General features: G+C 49.5%; 1 protein-coding gene across 1 annotated transcript; it reads right to left on the reverse strand.

The window, feature by feature from the left end:
* Positions 1-18,665: 18,665 nt before the first annotated feature.
* Positions 18,666-19,574, reverse strand: LOC135400457 (uncharacterized). Its single transcript, XM_064632289.1, has one exon. It carries the CDS (start codon positions 19,572-19,574, stop codon positions 18,666-18,668), a length of 909 nt encoding a protein of 302 aa, XP_064488359.1.
* Between the last annotated feature and the right edge of the window lie 4,011 nt (positions 19,575-23,585).

Here is a 23,585-nt window from a genome sequence, read left to right on the forward strand (position 1 = left end):
TACGAACATTGCGAGCTGTTTCTTGTTGACTTCTATTTATATGATTTATATCACGTTTTCTAAAGAAACGAAGCATATATGAGCCGGAGAAAATAAGATTACGATCACAAGAGTAATATGTCCGTGGCTTCTGTGCAATCTCAGAATTCACAGTAGCAGAAAGCAAGGGATGGCGGCGGTATTGTGGCGCCACCTGTTAGCCACTGAACCAACTGCACGGTGAAAACAGTCGGACAGGCTGCGCACTGTCGAGAAGCACGGGTGGTGGTGGTGGTGGTGGTGATAGGGCTTGCCGTTGTCGGCCTCACGTATGTGGGCAACGTCACGACTCACGCCCTGGGGGAATCTGCGTCCTGGGCCGACTTCTAAGGGAACTGTGCCGACATATGTCTGAAAGCGTCTGAGGAAAACCCAGGAAAAACCCCAGACAGCACAGCCGGCACCGGAGAAGCACGGGATTTTCGCCGTACAAGCGCAGTTAATTTCGGGCTGCACCACTCGTTCTTCCCGTGGTATCTGCGGTCCCAAAAAAATCGTGGTTGTGTCGTGGACAGCCTTCAAACCCTCCATTTCGGACATCACGTAGCCGGAGAACGCATGGCGTCTCCGAAGCGGTAGCAGACGCTCCGACCTGCGTGATGTTGCTTACCTCGATCATGTGATCCCAGGTCCAATGAGGAGCCTCCTCACCACCTGCGTCACATATGTGACGCGTGTGGTGGCGCTCATCACGTGCCTATCGTGAGGCGAAGGAGGGTGTATTGCGCACGGGAGGTTCGGGGAGCTATTGCAGGAGTTCCAATTTCGCTACGGTTGTACTAATTGTGGGAAAACAGTTTTCGGCTGCCTAACATTCCATAGTGACCAAAAACAGAAACAAAGTTGTGGGCCTCTAGACTGCTCCAAGGTTAGTTCTGTGTTTGTACGATTCGTGCAACTTTTGTTTGTTATCATCCTAGCGTGTGGGTTCTATTACTTTATGCTAGCAGTGTGATTATTACCTTTTTGATTCCTATTACTTTATGCTTTATCTTTCCGCTAAGTGTACTCGTGACCCTACCAGAACTTATCAAGGTGAAGATGTAACATCGTCAGTGGCCCCGTTAATCATGTCTAATCTATGAATTTGAGATACTTTCGACGTATTCATTCCGGTGAACAACGCGGTTAGGACACCACACTCACGACGTGGGAAGATACATCACAGATATGTTGAAAGATATCAGGTAAGTTACGCTAAAGTGCGTTTCAGAGCTCTTCACTGACTTGTGTTTCACGGCAGCACAAGCCCTTACGGCTGTGCCACTGAATGTAAAAAATGCTGAGTGATTTTAATAAAGAATTTCCAGTGAAGTAGAATGTGTCACGCCTTATTGACTCTTTTACAGATGTGTGGAAACGTCGTAGCGGATGAATGTGAATTATGGATTTCCAACAAGTGGCGTCACCCGGTGTCATTTTCAAGATTTTGCCCTTTTTGAAGGTACATAGTCAATGTGTGAAGCATTCACGTTCCTACTACGTGGTTATCCATGCTTTTCCCGTCTTCGCAGGCAATAGGGCTGTTGACAGGGAGAATGCTAGGCTACTGCCAGACTGCAACCATAGGCGCTGTATGTAAAGGTATGCGTATACGTCGATGCGTACTTCACAGTGACATTTTGCTGTAGCAGTGTTTTTGAATTATTATTTCTTGCAGGTTAAGCTCACATGACGCGGCTAGCCAAGGAGTCCATGGCGGAAAGTGAATCTCGCCGAAGTTGCATAGCGTTAATTTTTGCGCACGAAAGGCAAGCTGGACACATCGCAAATCTCCAGTCGTACGAAACACAGTGCAGCATGGTCGCCGGTTATGCCAGTGCTTCAACATATGTTTCATCGTCGCACTTCGAAGATTGCGGGCATATACCTTTAAGTTTACCCATTGTGGACCGATGATGTGTGTGTTCATGGACATCATGTTTTCAAAGACATGTAAGTGCTCAATAACAAGTTCTGAAAAATATACTTGTCATGTTACGCTGTGATATAATACCTGGTGAGGTAATACGATGCTATGAAGCTCAGTTTCATACGAAATAAAGTGTTTGATCTAATGTTGCTTGTTTGTGCCACTCATACGCACTGTTGTGCGGTGTTGATGTAATGTTCAGAGAACGACAGTAAGCCTGGCTAAGGCACGGGGAAAAGGTCCACCAGACGTCCGTCAAAGGTCGTCATTGGCGTATGACGGACTACTTTGGGACGTACGCGGATGTTATTTTCGCACTTCTGAGTACATCCCAAGTATGTCAAAAATATGTTTCAGGATGTTTTCATTGTCCTGAGGGTAACATCCTGTGGACGTCCTTGGGACATCGGTGGTTTACTGGGATACGTTTCACGTTCTATCGTCGACCATCGTGATTGTGTCGGCGTGAGCTTTTTGCTGAGAAATATGCGATCGGCATGTCTTTGCTGTCTACTGTCTGGGAGAGACACGCCCCGACAACTCGCTCAGACGCATCGGTGGCGAGTACATACCCCCTGTTTGGGTCGCGTGCCGCCAGCTTCGGGACCGTCGCGAGCGCCATTTTCATTTTGCGGAACGCGTTGTCCGCTTCCTTCTCCCAAGGTATATTATTCGGCACCCTTTTGTTAGTCAGATTCGTAAGTGGTCGAACCACTTCTGAGTAGTGAGGGATGTAGTCCCGATAGTAGTTGCATAACCCAAGGGCACTGCGGAATTCCGTTTTAGTCTTAGGCGGCTCTATATTCAGTATTTCCTTTACCCTCCCCGGATCCGGTGAGTGCGTGCCCGATCCTACAACATGTCCAAGGTATTGAACAATTGAACACTCGGTTGAGCAAAGTTGCACTTCGACGGATTAATCACCAACCCAACCTCCGCAATTGTTTCTAGAACGTTTTCGAGGTGCTCCAGGTGTGCCTCCCAGGTTTCCGAATACACGACGACATCGTCAATATAGGCCGCTGCATAACCCCTATGTTTCCGGAGGACTTAGTTCTTGACGCGCTGAAACGTCGCCGCAGAGTTCCTCAACCCATATGGCATGGCCTTCCAGGCATAGAGACCGCGCGGGAACGCAAAAGCCGACAGCCTCTGAGATCAAGTGCGATCTGCCAGTATCCACGCGTTAGGTCCAGAGTAGTGATGTAACGCGCTTTAGCTACATCGTACAATAGTTCAGTGGTGTTCTCCATGGGAAACCTATCAGGTTCTGTGGATGTGTTCAATTGCCTATAATCGATACACATTCGGACGGACCCATCCCGTTTCGCGACGCATACTATAAGATGCGCGTATACACTCTCTATTGGGTATATGAAGTCCCACTCGAGAAGTTGCTCTATCTGCCGCTCCACTTCGTCTCTAAGCGCGATACGCACCTTGTACGGGTACGTAGACTCTGGCCAGGCATCAAAGTTATCTTATGCGAACCAACCCTGCATCTGCCCGGTTTCTCTTAGAAACATTGGGCGAACCTCCCGACAACCTGTCTTAACCTTTCGCTCTGATTGGGGTTGAGATGCGCACTCTCGATGTTTTTCACATCTATGTCTACCTTCGTCTGTTTCACATTCGGAGTGCTTAACACTTCTCCGAACTCATCGTCGTTGTCGAATATCACCCCGACACTGTTGATCCTAGCATAATAGCGTCTAAGCCTATTCACGTGTACCCATTTCTCAGTACCATCCGGTTGCTGAATAACATAACTGTTTTCGCGACGCCTTTCTTTCACTTTCATCGGCCCGAGCCATTTCGGTGTCATTTTTCCGGTGAGCCCTGTCTCTAGAATAAGCACTTCATCCCCGACCTCGAACGTTTTCTTTAGTCCTGAGGTTGTACCGTTCTGTGTATTGTCTTTGGACCCGTTCTGACCTTTCGTCTACGACATGCGCGGCTTCTACCATTCTGTCCCGCAATTCCCTTACGTATTGTGTGGGCGACGTGTTTAGACCGTCCGGTGGCGTCCACTGCCCTGTCCATGATTTCTGTAAGATGCTTAATGGACCATTTGGGCTCCGCCCGTACATCAGTTCAAATGGAGACATTCCCGTTACGTCATGTGGTACCTCACGGTAGGCCCATAATAGGCAAGGTATGTAGCGATCCCATTCTCTTTTATGGGTGGCAATCACATGTCTTAGCATTGACTTAAACGTGCCATTCCAGCGCTCAACGATCACGTTGCTTTGAGGGTGTTCGGGCGTGGAGAACCGTACTTCTATGCCTAGACATTTGTGGAGTTCCACGGTCACTTTCGCTACGAAGTTTGTACCTTTGTCTGAGCATATCATATCAGGAGTTCCATATCGCGCGAAGATATCTACGAGTGCATGACAGGTCATTTTCGCCGTAAGCGTCCGTAGCGGTACGGCCTCAGCCCAGCGTGTACACAGGACAACTACGCCAAGAGCATAGCGATGGCCTCGTGAGGAAGGCGGTTCTAATGGCCCAATACAATTCATGTAGACTATTTGAAAGGGCACTTGCGGCCTCGTTAGCGGTGTGATTGGTACTCGATCATTTGCTCTGGGAATGGATGACACCTGACAGGAATGACAACACTGGCAATAGGATTTTATGTCAGCTGTCATTGAAGGCCAATAAAACCCGCATCGAATGCGCTGTTTCGTTTTTCTTTCTGCAAAATGCCCACCGCATGGCATGTCATGCGCAAGGCGCAGCACCTCCTCCCTTCGTGACTTGGGGAGTACTAGCTGCTTCTTCTTCCGGCCATTAATTTCATCTACGTGAAACAGTAGATCGTCCTCGATCACTATTCCATGGGTCCCGACTTTTCCCTGTGTCCAGACGTCCGCTAATGTGGGGTCGCCCTTTTGCTCTGTCCTAAAATCGGAGCGTGCTTGCCCTACATTCTTACTTTCTTCAGCTTCGACTGTCACAACGGCAACTGTACCTGCCTCGTCCTCATATTCCTCTTCCAGTTCTACGCTGTCAGCGACATTGAGTTCTCTCACGCACTCCGCCTCTGCTTCACGTTCCAGGTTTACAATTTCTTGCGCGTCGCTTTCTTGTTCTCTCTCTAGTTTACTGAGCTCTTCATAGTCCTCGGGGGTTAACAGCGCGCCGACACCTTTTGTCAACTGCTCAGTAACCGCACATAGCGTCATCACTTGTTGGTTCACGTTTCCCTGCCTTCCCATTAGACTGAGTGAAACATGCACCAAATTTGCCGTGATCGCAGGACCGAATGCGCCTCTCAACTTGACCGTGCCACTACTGTCTGATACATAATCCTCTGGAAGGTGGTCCGGCCTGATTACCGTAATATCCGTGCCCGAGTCTATCAGCGCCTCGATAGCATTGTTGCCAATCGTAAGGTGTACAACCTTTGTTTCTGTCCTGTTACTAGCGTAATCTGGTTCTGTCGGAGTTAACCACGATACCCTAGCGACGAGCTTCGACGCATCTTCCTTGATTTCTGCTGCCCATTCATGCTCTTTCCTACGCTCGCCTGTAAAGGGGCTCGTTATTTTATTCCCCCCATTCCACCAAGCACTGGGGTAGAGTATCGCCTGTTGCGATGAAACTCCCCACTCTCCTAGGCCGAAAATAAAGTTGTTGTTGTTGTTGTTCCTACGCTTCGGCTGCGGGCAGTCCCTCATCATGTGACCCATACCGCCACAATTGAAACATTTCATAGGTTTCCGGTCTCCTTTGTTCGGTTTGTTCACCGCAGTGCTAGCTGGATTCTGCATTCTGCTGGAGCTGCATTTTCTCGCTTTGATGCCCTATGGCTCTGACGGCTCTCTTCATAGTTTTCCGCGAGTTCTGCGATTTCTTTAGGTCTTAGCCAAGAGTTGGTTTCGTTCTGGACAATGTAACTACGCATGTCATCTGACATTACTTGTTTCATTCTGTCTGCAGTGACTGTTTCAGGTCGCCCATTGTTTCTATTTGTCGGCTCTACATAATATGCGAAAAACGTCTCTAGTGCCGTCGCAAATTGGTTCCATGACTCTCCGTCGCTCTTCCTAGCCGTGTTGAAACGCCTCTTATACTCATTCGCTGTCAGTTTGAGCTCTTTCAAGACAACGTCCTTTAGCTCCCCATAAAGCATTATGCTTCCATCCGACTGACGAGCGACAAATGTTCTAACTTTCTCATTGAGAAAAGGCAAAATGATCGTACCTCGAACCGCCTCTGGAATTTGGAATGCCTCGAACAACGTAACTGCGTTCTTAAACCATGCGAGCACCATGGCGTCGGACGTCGGCATGGGCGCCAATGCGGCACGCAGTTCCTTCGCGTACTCCCCTAGCCGCGTCCCGTTCGTGCGTACGTCAGCCACGTCACCCGCTTGCACTTGCGCTAACTTTAGCTTCTCCAGTTCGATTTGAAGCTGCAACGCATGGAGTTCCATTTCTTTCTCCTTTATCCTGACGTCCGTTTCTTTTTGACCACTTTTAGTCCCATTTTCGTCTACAACAACTTCTGCGGGAGTCTGGGCCTTTTTGTCCCCTGACCTTGCTGTTACAGACATGGTGGACCTCAGAAAAAACGAAACCGCGTCCTACCTGCTTTGTTGCCTTCCGTGACGTGTTGTGCCTGATGACCGTGGTCCTCGGAGCCTCCCCCTTAGCTGCCACTCCGTCTCACTGTAGCTCTTGAAGCCTCCCACTTAGGTGCCGCTTCCCAGCCGCTGCTCACGTAAGACCTCCCACTTAGGTGCCGTCTTACACAAATTTCTCCTTCGAAGCCTCCAGCACAGATGCCGCTCCGAAGATGCTGTTCCTTCGAGCCGTAGCTCCCAAAGCTTCTCACAAAGATGTTGCTTTGACTCGTCCTCCCTCCCGCTGTACCGTCCGCTTCCGTGCTGCACGTGTCTGCGCCGCTGATGATGGTGAATGTTGCAATCCTGTCGACTGCGCCAGTGAAGTTTCCCTTATGATGAGGAAGGAGGTGATTGCAACTGGGCAACAACAAACAACATTTATGCACAGGAAAAACGGAGAATACAACATGAGGATGAGAATGAGCATTGAACCGGCTTCTCCGACGAAGTCCAAGCGCAAGCTGCCTGCTGCCGACCTTGGGTCCGCCTTATAATGGGTGGACGCTGGCAGCCGTCTGCCCGAAACCCTTTGTTCCCGCTGGTTGTCTGCAGCAGGTATACTTTGCCAAGGACACAATCCTTTTTGGGGATGGGATGTCACAACGGGTAATCCACCGTCTAGACACTTCTTTTTCCGTCTGCTGTCGTATGTTGACATCCCGTATTTCCATGGTCCTTGGCCGCCTCACTATTTTAGTACACTTCAAATTCTGACAAGAGGGCAGCTGCAAGGCGCCCATTGCTACGTTGAGCCTCGATCGTCGGCGCCGTAACAGTCAGAGCGAACGAGGAGTGAAGCAAAGAATGAAAGTATGGGAGAGCGTGAAGAGGAAAGCAGGAGGGAAGCTTACGGGGAGACTGAAGAGGGCGCCAGGAGGAAAGCAAAGGAGGAGGGCACGCTTGGGAACTTACTTTCGTGAATGCATTGGAGTACATGACATTTCCATGCGTGCGATTTTACGGTCGCCACAGTCAGACCTGTACGTACTTAGAGTACTGTACTGTGTTTTAAGTACTATTTGTGGTATCTTGGTATCTTTCTCACTAATCTTTCGGGAAGTATTTGCACTCTATTTCAAATACATTTTTTTGTATATTCTACTAAATAACCTACCTACTTGTTGAATCGACTCTCGGTTTTCAAATTTCCCTCTTTGTTTTCATTGGCGTGCTTGCTCTCCGGGAATTTCCATTCTGACCCCGTACGTTGACCTAGAATTTTCTTTCTTGATGAAAATCAGAGTTCAAGTTCAAGTCATGGATTCTAGTGCCGCCCGTACTTGTGTAATGAGCGGCGCTACGATACTACGGTGCTCACGCGTTGCCAGGAACGCGCCGATTACAGCTTGGTGAGCTTGGCTCCAAACTTAAAACTGGAACCGTGGCGACCGTAAAATTGCACGTATGGAAATCTTGTGTACTCCTATGCCAAATGTCATCCGCAGGGGTTGGTATACGTAGCACTGAATCACGCTGCTGACATAAAAGGGCTGTACCTCATCGACGTGTACAGCGACTTCACGAAATCAAATAGGAATGCTACCCGAAAATGTATGTAATGTGTGGAAAATAAGAACAGGTGTAGAACTACCAACACTCACTCAACAGCTGCACTCAAATTTCGCATTAACCCTCTATCGCTGTCTTCCAGTGATTTTTCTTTTCATACAAATAATAACAATATGATAACCCTGTCCGGTGATTTCAGTCTGCCTGCCATATTCTTGTTCAGCGTGTCCCAGCTAGACGTGAACATATTTTTTAGAGATGTATCTATCACTTTTAATGAGACGAAATCCATTGCAATAGAGTGATGTCTCGTTTATCCGTAACTCAATTAACCAGAAACCTCGTTATCCGGTCTGTGTCATCGGGAACGAACTTGGGACCATTGGTTTTGCATTCAGTTAACTGGAATTCGTTATCCGTATCCGGAGACGGAGTACTGGGAATAATAACCCAAGAATAGTGTTATCCTGACTCGTTTATCCAGAAGAGTGCCAATGTCCTCTTTGTTTGGCATGTACACTAGCGTTGGCATTGTCCCGGACATGCGTCACCTCGCCGGGAGCTTTCTGGTCTACTCTTTGACCCGCTTTTGCTCAGAAGTCTCCCACAGGACACTGGTGGTGGTTCACAGGAAGAATGGCTCCGGTGAAGCGCATGAGATGTCCGATTTCGATAGATCAGGAGAAGTCGATATGCGAGCGTCGGCTGGACAAGCCCAGTGAAGGAATTTCTACCCTTCAAGCCTGGGCTAAAAGCGCTCTCGGTGTTGACGTCGGAACGTCTACGATATACGACATTCTGCGGGAAAAGGAGAAGTGGCTTTCCAGTGATCCTGCAGAGTGTCAAGTGAAGCGTACACGGATACCTATGTTCGCCAAGTTGGAAGAAGCGTTGGAAGATATGAGGAGTCGAAACGCTGCCATTAGTGATGGCATGCTAATCGAGAAAGCCAAGATTTACGGAACTGCATTAGGTAAGCAGGGCTCGTTTCTTCTTGTAGAATTTATTTTGACACTATGCTTTCTGCCTATAGGTTTTTACCCCTGATTTCCGCTACTCACGGGGATGGGTGGCGAAATTCAAGGAAAGGCATGACATCAAAAGCCACAGGATGCACGGAGAGAGTGCCGATGTAGACACCACGCTGTTGCGGCAAAAATTACTCGATGTCATTGCTACCTATGAAGCATGCGACGTTTACAACCTTGATGAGACCGCACTGTTTTTTAAACTGGGACCCTCCAGTACATTAGCCACAGCTCCTGTGTCGGGATCTAAGAGCGGTAAACAGCGTGTGGCCGTGGCTCTGATTTGCAATGTCACTGGAAGTCATAAGGTAAAGCCGGTTGTAATCGGAAAGGCAAAGCGACCACGATGCTTTGGAAAGCGCTTTGACCCGGCGATGTATTGCCATTACTACCAAAACAAAACAGCATGGATGACGTCTTCTATCTTCACTGATGTTGTGCAGAAACTGGACAACTTCTTCAGACATCAGCGGAGAAGTGTACTGATTCTGTTAGATAACGCTGGGCAGTGGCGTAGCCAGACCTCCGAGGTAGGGGGGGCTCGATACGAAAACTCGCCCCCCCCCACCCCCACCCCGCTGATCCTGGGTGCGACAACGCACACATACTCATGCACGCCGCAAAATGCGGTTAAAAAAAACAGAACGAAAATAATTGATTTGGACGTGCACAATACGATTACATGTATAGGCTGTCATGTCCAATGAGGTGGTGTCACGAAATTGGAAGGATTTTGAAAAGCTCATACTTTGAAAACCATTCAAGAGTGCTGCTTAGACGCCATGAACTGTACGAACTTTCGCGATCGTCACACTGCCCCCCCCCCTCTATATATTATTTTCTCCTCGGATTTGCACGATTTCCGTGGGTCGGTCCGTGGCAGGTAGGGGGGGGCTCGAGCCCCCCCGTGGCTACGCCACTGATGCTGGGTGCCACAAACTTGATGGTCTAGAGCTCACGAACACCAAGCTCCTCTACCTGCCACCTAACACAACATCCCACCTGCAACCACTTGATGCGGGAATACTTCCGGCTTTCAAAGCGCATTACCGAAGAGATGTTGTGCGGGAGTACATTCAGTGCGCTGAGGAAAGAAAGCCTTAAAATGTTAACTTGCGGCGGAGTTTAAGATCCGTTGCCTCTTACTGGAAAAAGGTCAACGAACGCAACATTGAGAACTGCTGGCGGCGATCAGGACTTATGTGCTTGCCCCGACCACAAGAGGAAGACGAGCCAGAAGACAACGTCACACTAGCAGAGCTTCAAAGGTCCATCCGCGCGCAACATCCAGAGGCACCAAACCACGCAGCTGAAAGCTTCGTTGCGGAAGATGAAGCCCCCACCCATGCTCCATCATACTCCATCATAGTCCAGGTGCAATGGAACGATGCGGACGAGGATGGTGATGTGGATGGTACAGATGAGACGCCCGAGATCATATCCAAATCGTCTGCGCGAGACCACCTTTATAAAGCATTGCGCTTTTTTGAGCAACAAGGTGATGCAGCCAGTGCCTGCACAGTCTACAGACTTTTGTCACACCTCTCGGACATGCTCAGCAACTTCAAGCAGGCGACGTCAGAGGACTTTCTAAGATACTGTGTGTGTTTTTTTATGCAATTTTGCTCTATATTCTCTCTCTTTCTTTCCTCCTTATTAATATTTATTGAAATTGTGCGCTTTCTCCCGACTGATTCCCATATCCGGAAATTCGTTATCCGGACGATATTGGGCGACTACCGTGGTGTCCGGATAAACGAGACATGACTGTATAGCATATGTTGAAGGGCACTCCCTAGAAGGGCGAAGTTGTTCCAATGAGAACATCTGATCTTTTCAGTCACCTGATACCAAAGCCCTTTTGAGAACAAAAAACCCGTTCGATAGATCGTCCGCAAAAAATTAGTGAAGGAATATCTCTTATGGCCCCCTCGTTCGGTGTATTTCTATGCGCGCCTAATGTCAGAGTCTTTACTCTTAATTGGCGTGTTTCCATAAAGGGCTGTATTCCCGGATTTGGGAAAAGTACTGCATTTCCAAATGTCAACCCTGGTGTCATCACACCCTTCCATATCATGCGGATTAATTCGTAGCTTCTATAAGCACATAGATCCATGTATTTAGTTGCTCCCGAATTTCGATTTGCCTTTTTCATCAAAATGTCTTCCTGTTCTTTTAAATAGTCACTGCCCGTATTTATCAAGACTGCTAAGTACTTGTACTTAATGACATTTTGGACTGTTTTCTCCTGTATCGTCAAAGGTCCTTCCTGGACACCACCAAATAACGCGACTTCTCACTGCTGCGCCCTTACCCGAGAAACGTCATCATGACGTTGGTAGACTGACTGAAAACGAAACAAACCGGAAGTGCAGGGCTGTGTTCCACGAACGGCCACTTGTTCGCTGCCTCCTATTCAAAGAAAAGTAGGACCGAAGGTCAGCGTCCCAGTAGTCCCATAGTAATCCTCTCAAGACCGTGGCTTTCGAGTGCGGCCTTGTTCACGCCTAGCTTCGAGCGTAGCTCAACTCAACCAAATTGACACAGCATGACGTCATTTGTTTAAAAATCGGGAGATGTCTAATCTGTAATTCTGTCTTACTTCCGGCTGTCACCTAGGTATCCTCAGAGTCATTTATAGGGAAAGTTTGGCCATTCTTTGATCTTTTGCCGCCTCATGGGTGGAGCCTATTTTGACGTCAGAGTTGTCGTTGCGTCGCCCAAAAAGCCTGAATCTGAGCGGAATCCGCTTCTCAGCTATCTAGTCCGCGCCATATTGATCGATGCTTTCCGCCAGCTGATCGACAACTTCCCCAAGCAGCACAATGTACTGAAAGTCGAGTGCAATAGGGGTGGACGGTATGTGTCTTATCAATGTTCTTTAGTTTCATGAGTCTGTTGAAGGCCTTCCACCTACCCGTCCCCCCCTATTGCACTCGACTTTCAGTACATTTTGCTGCTTGGGTCGTTGTTGCGTTAAATGAAATGTAGAGGAATAACAGGAATAGGACCAACTGGCGCCAGTGGGTGGGGCTTTGTTATCGAACTCAAAGAGTTCAAGGACGAAAGGCTTTCGAAGCAAGAAGTACACACGTGTCTTCTCATTGTAAACAACAATCAGCATCAATATGGCGTCGGCGACCAGTTGACGACTGGATAACAATGGAGCACGACGGAGGGGGAGGTCGTTCAGCAGCGACGACGCATGACGCGCGTTAAGTTAAGCTCCTCTTAATGGCCAAACTCTCTCTATAAACGGCTCTGGGTGTCCTAGGGATTTAGCGCCGCCTGACGGGGGCCCCCATACTAATGTGGACATGCCCGAAGAACGGAGAGCCCGCTGACTTGAAACTCAGGTGGCGCCACATCCCTGAGAACACTGGGGAATACCGAGAGGAGGACCAGTAATGGGGTGCCTTACATTTAAATCCTAGTGACTGCCAACATTTGCGCGTCCGATTCTCATGCTTCGAAAAACTCCCATTAGATGGCAGGAGGGCGGCACTTTTGGCAGAGACTTTTGGAAGAGGAATCCCGGCTTCAGCAGTAGTGCCGCGAAGTCCACCTCGCGCTATGTCCTCGTTCTGATTAGTAATTTTTCTTCAAGAACATGCTGATATCTGCCTAAGTTGTGGTTTTCCTCACAAGATCAGTCAACATATATAATTGGGGGTTTACGTCGCGAGACAACTGAGAGATCAGTCAACAGAATAAAGTCGACGCATTATGTATCGTATATACAGGACGTCTCAGCTAAATGCGAACATACGCGTATTTATCGATGAAAGATGGAAATCACTGAAAAGGTTAGCCAGGCTGTAGGAGTCGAACCCACATCTTCTGGATTGCCGGTCCAGGGCTCTACCAATTGAGCTAAGCTAACACTCCTCTTCAGCGACTTCCAGGGTGCGTCATCTGAAGGGACAAACCAGACACTCTCTCTCACTCATTCTCCTTTCACTCTTACATTTTTGCTCACTCACACACACATTCATACGAGGTGATCGACGCAGGCGGCAACTGTTGAACATGAGAGAACTGATGTTCTGAGGCTGGAACAACATAGAAGGGACAAATACATACAAAGCCTCAATTTCCCTAAGAAATTAACGATGAAAGATGAAAGTCAGTGAAACGGTTAGCCAGCTGTAGGACTTTAAAACACACACACATATATATACATATATATATATATATATATATATAGTTGAAATAAATGGGAGACAGAAGACAAAAGTAGGGGAAGTAACAAAAAAAGGGTTTATTAAAACTTAAAAATCATGAAAGTTAGGGAGAATGTCCACGTTACGGCGGAAGCTCCGCCTTCTTCGGGACAAAAGAGCTAAATGTGGCCAGCCTCGTGGCCACATTTAGCTCTTTTGTCCCGAAGAAGGCGGAGCTTCCGCCGTAACGTAGACATTCTCCCTAACTTTCATGATTTTTAAGTTTTAATAAACCCTTTTTTTGTTACTTCCCCTACTTTTGTCTTCTGTCTCCCATTTATTTCAACTATAATTACGTAGCCGTCCGATCCAACTCCAACTTTTCAAGATATATATATATATATATATATATATATAAAGAGGGGAAAAAACCATTAAAGAAATAAGTAAATGACGCTAGACGTGTTTGAAATTCAAACTTACAGGTTAAGATGGCTTCTATGGCTGCACGTAGAGAAACAGATACTCATGGAACGATGCGACAGCACCAGAGCACACGTGTTTCGCCGTGTTTGCGGCTCGTCAGCCCTGGGTAGCAGCGCATCGTTCGGGATTGGCAAACCAGGGGTCACTCAGCGAGCGATATACACCTGGGAGGGTGACTGAGCACTCCTCAATGCCACAGTGCAAGCCAGTGAATTATAAAAAGGGAAAAAAAGCCATTAATGAAATAAGTAAATGACGCTACACGTGTTTGAAATTCAAACTTACAGATTAAAATGGCTTCTATGGCTGCACGTAGAGAAACAGATACTCATGGAACGATGCGACAGCACCAGAGCACACGTGTTTCGCCGTGTTTGCGGCTCGTCAGCCCTGGGTAGCTGCGCATCGTTCGGGATTGGCAAACCAGGGGTCACTCAGCGAGCGATATACACCTGGGAGGGTGACTGAGCACTCCTCAATGCCACAGTGCAAGCCAGTGAATTATAAAAAGGGAAAAAAAGCCATTAATGAAATAAGTAAATGACGCTAGACGTGTTTGAAATTCAAACTTACAGATTAAAATGGCTTCTATGGCTGCACGTAGAGAAACAGATACTCATGGAACGATGCGACAGCACCAGAGCACACGTGTTTCGCCGTGTTTGCGGCTCGTCAGCCCTGGGTAGCTGCGCGCATCGTTCGGGATTGGCAAACCAGGGGTCACTCAGCGAGCGATATACACCTGGGAGGGTGACTGAGCACTCCTCAATGCCACAGTGCAAGCCAGTGAATTATAAAAAGGGAAAAAAAGCCATTAATGAAATAAGTAAATGACGCTAGACGTGTTTGAAATTCAAACTTACAGATTAAAATGGCTTCTATGGCTGCACGTAGAGAAACAGATACTCATGGAACGATGCGACAGCACCAGAGCACACGTGTTTCGCCGTGTTTGCGGCTCGTCAGCCCTGGGTAGCTGCGCATCGTTCGGGATTGGCAAACCAGGGGTCACTCAGCGAGCGATATACACCTGGGAGGGTGACTGAGCACTCCTCAATGCCACAGTGCAAGCCAGTGAATTATAAAAAGGGAAAAAAAGCCATTAATGAAATAAGTAAATGACGCTAGACGTGTTTGAAATTCAAACTTACAGATTAAAATGGCTTCTATGGCTGCACGTAGAGAAACAGATACTCATGGAACGATGCGACAGCACCAGAGCACACGTGTTTCGCCGTGTTTGCGGCTCGTCAGCCCTGGGTAGCTGCGCATCGTTCGGGATTGGCAAACCGGGGGTCACTCAGCGAGCGATATACACCTGGGAGGGTGACTGAGCACTCCTCAATGCCACAGTGCAAGCCAGTGAATTATAAAAAGGGAAAAAAAGCCATTAATGAAATAAGTAAATGACGCTAGACGTGTTTGAAATTCAAACTTACAGATTAAAATGGCTTCTATGGCTGCACGTAGAGAAACAGATACTCATGGAACGATACGACAGCACCAGAGCACACGTGTTTCGCCGTGTTTGCGGCTCGTCAGCCCTGGGTAGCTGCGCATCGTTCGGGATTGGCAAACCAGGGGTCACTCAGTGAGCGATATACACCTGGGAGGGTGACTGAGCACTCCTCAATGCCACAGTGCAAGCCAGTGAATTATAAAAAGGGAAAAAAAGCCATTAATGAAATAAGTAAATGACGCTAGACGTGTTTGAAATTCAAACTTACAGATTAAAATGGCTTCTATGGCTGCACGTAGAGAAACAGATACTCATGGAACGATACGACAGCACCAGAGCACACGTGTTTCGCCGTGTTTGCGGCTCGTCAGCCCTGGGTAGCTGCGCATCGTTCGGGATTGGCAAACCAGGGGTCACTCAGCGAGCGATATACACCTGGGAGGGTGACTGAGCATGTGGGAGCCAAAAGAACGCAAGCTACCACAACGAATGCCGGAAGGAAACTGATTTATTTCGTGGCATGAGCCACCGATGGAAAGCGGGGGCGTGGCGCGAACGGCGTCCCGCCGGAGGAAGACGTGGGACGCTGTTGAAAGGAGCTGCGGTACAAACGGCTGTCGGGATGGACTCGCACGGGTGGGAGTGGGCCGAACGTCGTGAAAAATACGCTGGAGGTTTTCTAGGTAGGAGCTGTGGCTGATGGTAGAGGGTTCGGAGTGGCAGAAGAAATCGGTTGGGAGCCGTAGCGCAGTACCATAGACAAGCTCGGCAGAGCTACAACCGATGTCAGTCTTCAGGGTGGTACGAATGCCGAGCAGGACGACGGGAAGCAGTGATGCCCAGCGGGTCGGATTTTCGTGCGCCATGAGGGCGGCTTTCAGCTGTCGATGGAACCTTTCTACCAGGCCGTTTGATGAGGGATGGTATGATGTTGTGCGAATGCGTGTCGTTCCCAAAAGGTCCAGAAAGGCGGCGAAAAGTCTGGCCTCAAATTGAGGACCCCGGTCAGTGGTGACACGTGAGGGCACTCCAAACCGTACGACCCAGGTGGAGAAGAAGGCGTCTGCCACGGTGGGTGCTGTTGAATCAGGGATGGGTACGGCTTCCGGCCAGCGGGTAAAACGGTCGACGGCTGTCAAAATGTACCGGTGGCCGGAAGATGGCGGTAATGGGCCTACAAGGTCAAGGTGGACATGATCGAAACGTGCGTCAGGGAGAGCAAAGCGGCCAAGCGGGGCGGACGTATGGCGGGAGATCTTGGAACGCTGGCAGGAGGAACAGGAACCAACCCAGGCGCGAATATCAGCGTTCATCTTGGGCCATATGAAGCGGGACCCAATAAGGCGTTGTGTGCCTCGTACTCCTGGGTGCGAGAGTCCGTGATGAAGGTCAAAAACTGACCGACGGTAAGGCTGAGGGACATAGGGCCTGGAAGGAACTGTGGTTGTGTCACAGCAAAGGCGGAGGTCTGAACCGGGAACGGGAAGGTCTTCAAGATGAAGGGAAGTGGACGATCGGCGTAAGGCTTCAAGGTCAGGATCGCTAAGCTGAGCACGCGCTAGAGCTTCAGGAGAGAGGGGTTCGACTGCAGCAATGCGGCTAAGGGCGTCGGCAGGGCAGTTCGCCGATGCGGAGACATGCTCAACGCGGGTAGTGAATTCTGCCAGGAAAGCTAAATGCCGAATCTCACGAGGGGAGTACTTGCTGCTGGCCGAGCGAAAAGCGTATGTCAAGGGCTTGTGATCGGTGAGTATGGTGAATTCTCTGCCGTCCAAAAAGTAGCGGAAATGCTTGACGGAGAGGTACGCAGCAAGGAGTTCTCGGCCAAAGGTGCTATAGCGGGCTTCCGTTGGCTTGAGTGCCTTGGAAAAGAACGCCAGAGGATGCCAAGTGTCACTGGACTTCTGCTGCAGCACTGCTCCGACTGCGGTAGAGGAGGCATCGACCATCAGAACGGTTGGTGCATTTGGGCTCGGGTGGTGCAACAGAGTGGCGGAAGAAAGGAGCGACTTGATAGCACTGAAGGCGTCGGAAGCGGCATCCGACCAAACCAGGGAATATGCGCGACTGGCAGGACCGGAGCCGGTGACATGTTGGTTGCTGCGTCGACGTGATGTTTCAGATTGGTGCAGGAGCTCTTCGAGCGGACGTAGAGTGTGGGCACAGTGGGGTAGAAACCGTCGGTAAAAATTGACGAGGCCTAAAAAACGGCGCAACTGGCGAACAGACTGGGGCTGTGGGAAGTTCACGATGGCAGCGACTTTTTGCGGGAGCGGTGCGATACCCTCCGAGGACACGCGACGGCCAAGGAATTCCAGCGACTGCGCTCCGAATTCGCATTTCGCAATATTGATGACGATTCCATGGTCGGCAAGGCGAGAGAAGAGGAGCTGAAGATGTTCGAGGTGCTGTTGAAGGTTCTCGCTTGCGACAAGGATGTCATCAATATATGCAAAGACGAAGGGCAAGCCCCGAATGACGGTGTCGATGAAACGCTGGAAAGTCTGTGCCGCATTCCGGAGCCCAAAAGGCATGCGAATGAATTCAAAGAGCCCAAATGGGGTGGTGATTGCAGTCTTCGGGATGTCACATGGCGCTACAGGGATTTGATGATAGGCTTTAGTGAGGTCGATTTTCGAGAACATCTTCATGCCGTGCAGGTTAGCGGTAAAATCTTGGAGCCTAGGTAATGGGTAGCGGTCGGGCTTGGTGACTAGGTTGAGGGCGCGGTAGTCTCCGCACGGCCTCCAGTCTCCCGTCTTTTTAGGCACCATGTGGAGTGCTGAAGACCAACTGGCGGAGGATGGACGGGCGATACCGATGTCCAACATGTGCTGGAACTCCGCTTTGGCTATCTTCAGTTTCTCGGGTGATAGCTGGCGAGAACGGGAGAAAACCGGTGGGCCCGTGGTTTCGATGAAGTGAACAACATCGTGCTTGACCGATTTCGTCCAGTCGGGAGGTTGTGTGAGTGTGGGGAACTGGCGCAGGAGCTCCGAGATTGGCAACGAAGTTGGTGGAAGGGAAGTTCCACTGACGCCAGCAGCAAGGTGGGGAGCGGCAGGGATTGCGTGGGCCGATAGCCTGGTCTGGGTATCGACCAGAAGGCGTCGTGAGACATCTACGGAGAGTGCGAAATGGTGCAAAAAGTCTGCTCCGAGTATAGCGTGAGAGACGGCGGCAACGCGAAACACCCAAGGAAACACTTTTCGCAGGCCAAGATTAAGGGTGAGCAGCTTCTCATGGTAGACTGGTATGGCGCTGTTGTTCACAGCCATAAGGTGATAGATTGCGTTTCCGCGCCGGTCGCTCGATGAGGCAGGTAGAACGCTGACGGCAGCTCCAGTGTCCACGAGGAAACGAGTCTTGCTGGAGCGGTCCACAACAAAGAAAAGGCGACTTGTGGCGGGAGAAGGGAAAGCGGTGGTCGCCGTCATCGGTTCCCGGGGGCGTTTCCCGACCAACCACATGGATGCGTGCATCGCATGGCGGCCTGACCGAAGCGTTCGTGGTACCAGCAGGGTGGTGGGTTCTGGTTATCAGCTGGAGAAACGCTGCGGTGGGAGTAACGCCGTGGGGAACGGCGGAATCTTCGGAATCTGCCAGAACGACTTGGGGAGCGGCTGCGGTTGTCACGGAACTGGAGTGCGGCGACTGTGTCGGAGAGGCGGTTAATGTCCGCGCGCATAGACGAAAGCTCCTCGGCGAATGTAGACGGGGCCGCTGAAACCGGTGGCTGGCAGCGGGGGTTGGGAAAGCGACAGGACTCGGAAACGGCTGCAATGGGAGTGCTCGGGCTTGCTACTTCCGTCACCTTGTCAGCCAGTTGTGCGAGCTGGGCCAGAGGTAAGGCAGTGGCCGTAGCGAGGACCATTTGCACTGAGGATGGGAGCCTCGACAGAAACAGTTCGCGAAGCAGATCGTCGTCAAGAGAAGCAGCTCTGTCGGCCAATAGGACTTGCATGGCGCGGAGTAGCTGGGAGGGTCTTCGGTCCCCCAGTTCTTCTGAGTGCAAAAGCTGTTGGAGGCGCGTTCGCTCAGAAATGGTGGTGCGCTGGAGGATTGAGCTCTTCAGATGGTCGTAGGGATTCTGCGCCGGAGGGTTGGCAATGATGTCGGCGACATCCATGGCGATCTCGGGGGGAAGGGAGGCGAGGAGATGACGGTACCTGGTTATCTGGGATGTTATACCAGCAAGGAGAAATTGTGCCTCGACTTGCTGGAACCAGATGAACGGGCTGCGAGACCAAAACGGTGGTAAGCGTATGCCGACATGAGCCACGCCCGGTTGAAGAGGGGTTGTAGCCGGGGTCTGTGGGGAAGGCTCGTCTCCAGAGTGCATTGTTTAAGGGCGAAGCTACGTTCGGGTCACCAGAATTGTGGGAGCCAAAAGAACGCAAGCTACCACAACGAATGCCGGAAGGAAACTGATTTATTTCGTGGCATGAGCCACCGATGGAAAGCGGGGGCGTGGCGCGAGCCTAGTCATCGTCGTCCACTACAAGCACTCCTCAATGCCACAGTGCAAGCCAGTGAATTATAAAAAGGGAAAAAAAGCCATTAATGAAATAAGTAAATGACGCTAGACGTGTTTGAAATTCAAACTTACAGATTAAAATGGCTTCTATGGCTGCACGTAGAGAAACAGATACTCATGGAACGATGCGACAGCACCAGAGCACACGTGTTTCGCCGTGTTTGCGGCTCGTCAACCCTGGGTAGCTGCGCATCGTTCGGGATACCTCAAATCCGTCGCTGTGTCCCCTTTCCTTTCGCTCATATTCCACGTCGCGGCTGTTTGATTTTTCATCTTCTGCAATATATATATACAAGGTGTCCACGCTAAGTGTGAACAGATTTTTTTAAAATATATCAATCACTTTTTCCGAGATGAAATCAATTGCAATATAGTATATGCTGAAGGGGGACTCCCTAGGGGGACATTAACAGACTCCTAAGGCAATGTCTTAATTAACTTTCAATAATTAACTTTTTAATTATAAAAGCTACGAAGTTGCTCCAATGAGAAGATCTGATCTCTTCGGTCACCAGATACCAAAACCGTTTTCAGAACAAAAATCCGTTTGGTAGATCGTCCGCAAAAAATTCGTGAAGGAACGCCATTTTTTCTTTATTTGGTTTATTGCGCATCTTCAAAAAAGCGGCTTTCCTTTACCCCCGGTGTGAGAGAGTGAAAGAGCACAGTGCCGCCTCATGCGGCACTGTGAAAAAGTAAAATGGGCAAGGGGTCGACGTTTCGACAGCGGCACTGTCTTCGTCAGGACAAAAAAAAAAAAACAGACAGTGCCACTGTCGAAACGTCGACCCCTTGCCCATTTTACTTTTTAACGTCTTACCTTCAGACGCCTGTCGCTCTGCACTTCCTCCTCGACAAGAGACAAATTTTCTTGTGTCACCACTTCCACTGGACGACCATCGCGTGGATCATCTTCAATGGACTCTTGCCCCAGTCGAAACTGCTTAGCCCAGTCTTTTACCATTGTGTACGACGGAGAGGCTTCCCTGTACACGTTGTCCAGTCGCGCTTTAATATCTCTAGGCGAAAGTGCCTCTTTTGTCAAGAATTTTATCACAACGCGGTACTCGATTTTTTCCCATTTTAACTGAAGAGTGCACCCTGGCTGTTTGAAATGCCGCTCTTCAACCGACAAAAGCATGGAGAGGGTTGAGGCTGGTGCTCCGGCCCTCCAACAGATGGCGCCACGCGTCCTTAATTGCATTTTCAAATTCGCGCGCATTTTCTACCTCGGGCCGGAAACTTATGGAACCACCCTCGTGCCGCCGTCAGTTCAGATGACAGCTCATGAACTAAACACTAGCCCTTGCTGGATTGTGTGATCCCGTCCTTGTTGTTGGGGATATCAACGCTCATCACCCTTTCTGGGGGAGTACAACTTGTACAACTGTGGCTTCCCAGCTACAATCCGTCACATTGTAGAAGACTGTAGACAGAACGTATGCGAGCGACAGGCCTCTAAATGTCAACTTCAACATGTGCAAAGCTCTCGGCCCACGGAGTAACCCTGCACATCAGTGCCGTGCACATCACCCTTTTCTTTCCTTTCTGGCCTCCTTAAAGAACTGTAGGGGTTTCTTTTGTTTTCATTTCCTCTTCATCCTTTTATGCGAATCTTTTTGGAATGGGGTAGGGTCCTCCACTCAACGCAGGGAAACATTCCACATCATCATCATCCATTCATCTATGTTGTTGTTGTTGTCGACGCACGAGGCGGCACTGCGCTCCTTGAACCTCTGACATTGGAGCTAAAGGAAAGACGCGTCTTCGATGATGCGCAATCAACAAAATAAATAAAAAAATGGTGTTCCGCCTTCACGAATTTTTCGCGGAAGATCTATCGAACGGATCTGTGTTTTGAAAACGGCTCCGGTATCAGGTAACCGAAGGGACCAGATGTTCTCATTGGGACAACTTCGTAGCTTCGTAGCCAGGTTTCCTGCCAGGTTGTGCTCCGTCACGCTCGCTTTTATAGGACGCCTTTCTTATTGACACGCACGTTGCGTCGCAGCTGCACGACTATATAACCTGGAGCGCCTCTGGTTTTATACAGTCTCCAGGTGATGCAAAGGCTGCTACAATATATTCTGCTGCTCGCTGCTTGCTTCTGAGCTGAATTGCGCAATGGCAGTCGACATTACGGCGCCACTCCGGGAGTCATGCGCTTCAGCGCGTCTCTCTTTCACGCTCCCCCATCACACTTTCTGGTTCGTTCCACAAAGGTGGGACGCGCGTACGCACGTCCCACCTTTACGCGAGTAAATGTTGTTCTTTTCTTCTCTCTTTAATCCCCGAGGCTTGCCAGTTGTCAGAGACGATGATTGTTGAGTAAAAGTACTCGACAGCAGACGATTCTCAACACTTGGTAACAGGTTTATTTACAGCAATCGACTTTGTTGCAAAATTTACATGTTATGGCGAAGTCACTCTGAGTCTTCGAGCAGGTCCGTGGGGGATGCCACGACATTCCACCGTCAGTGGCGTAGCCAGACCTCCAAGGTGTGTGTGTGTGTGGGGGGGGGGGGGGGGGGGGCTCGAGACGAAAGCTCGCCCCCCCCCCCCCCCGCTGATCCTGGGTGCGACAACACACACCGCAAAATGCGGTTGAAAAAAAAAACAGAACGAAAATAATTTAGGTGGTGGTGATGGTGAAAGGGCTTGCCGTTGTCGGGGCAAAATAATTGATTTGTACGTTCACAATATGATTACATGTATAGGCTGCAAATGTCCAATGAGACCAATCCAATCTCGTGACACCACGTCACGAGATTGGGAGGATTTTGAAAAGCTCACACTTTGAAAACCATTCAAGGGTGACGCTTAGATAGACGCCAGGCACTGTAAGAACTTTCGCGATCGTCACACTGGTCCCCACCCCATACATTATTTTCTCTTCGGATTTGCACGATTTGAGTGGGTCGGTCCGTGGCAGGTAGGGGGCTCGCCTCCCCCCCCCCCTAGCTCCACTAAGCAGCTAATCACATTATAGACGATAGCGTGAATTAAAAACACAGTAGTTGGCAGGAAGGAATGTGAGACACGTTATGGGTTATACCTTGACTCTGCACATACGTGAGCTACTTGCAAAGACAGCCCCTTTCACCGTAACAAACGTTTTACACCGAATACACTTAGAATGAACGTGTCCCAACAACTTGTACTTTAGTATATGCTCCGGCCTCCGGCCATTTCGCCAAGAGAGGCCACTGCGAATGATCTGGTCTCCCTTCAAATCCACGTTCGCTGTGGAGGGGGCAAACAGGGAGCCTATTTTTTTTTAAGCGTTTTTGCGGGGTGAGAGCATTTTAACAATAACACCTTAAATAATAACCTTGGGCTATGACGCTATAATATACTTACTGATCAAACTACACACAGTATCAAAACTACTGAATTGGTGTAGATGGGTAGAAATCCAGCGGACCGGTAGGGATGTAGGAAGGGAGTTGCCTCAGGACAGAAGCCGCCTCCTTCTTCACCGGCTTCTGTCCTGAGGTAACTCCCTTCCTACTGAATTAGTGGGTTTTTATAGTGGCACCATACAATATCCACCTCATATCCACATGTCCATGAATGACATTGTCTGGAGATTCCTAGGATCAGAAAACAGGGGCAAAGTCCAGCTCCCATGGATATCCACTGGGTGTAAGTTGGGCCCTCACGAAAATCCACTGGATATTCAAATATCCATGTTGCGACGTCTTATGCACGTCTTTGTGCAGTCGGTGGTTTGCTGGACCCTGGCACAACCGTTAGCCCATCTGACCAAACGCTTCATAATTTATGACCTTACTCAAAATTTATGACCTCCTGTCG

This window comes from Ornithodoros turicata, chromosome 7 (genome assembly GCF_037126465.1).
Source record: "Ornithodoros turicata isolate Travis chromosome 7, ASM3712646v1, whole genome shotgun sequence".
NCBI classification, from domain to species: domain Eukaryota; kingdom Metazoa; phylum Arthropoda; class Arachnida; order Ixodida; family Argasidae; genus Ornithodoros; species Ornithodoros turicata.

Bases quoted from the DNA above. Each gene is read 5' to 3' on its own strand.
- LOC135400457 (XM_064632289.1), bottom strand. From the start codon at position 19,574: ATGCACTCTGGAGACGAGCCTTCCCCACAGACCCCGGCTACAACCCCT.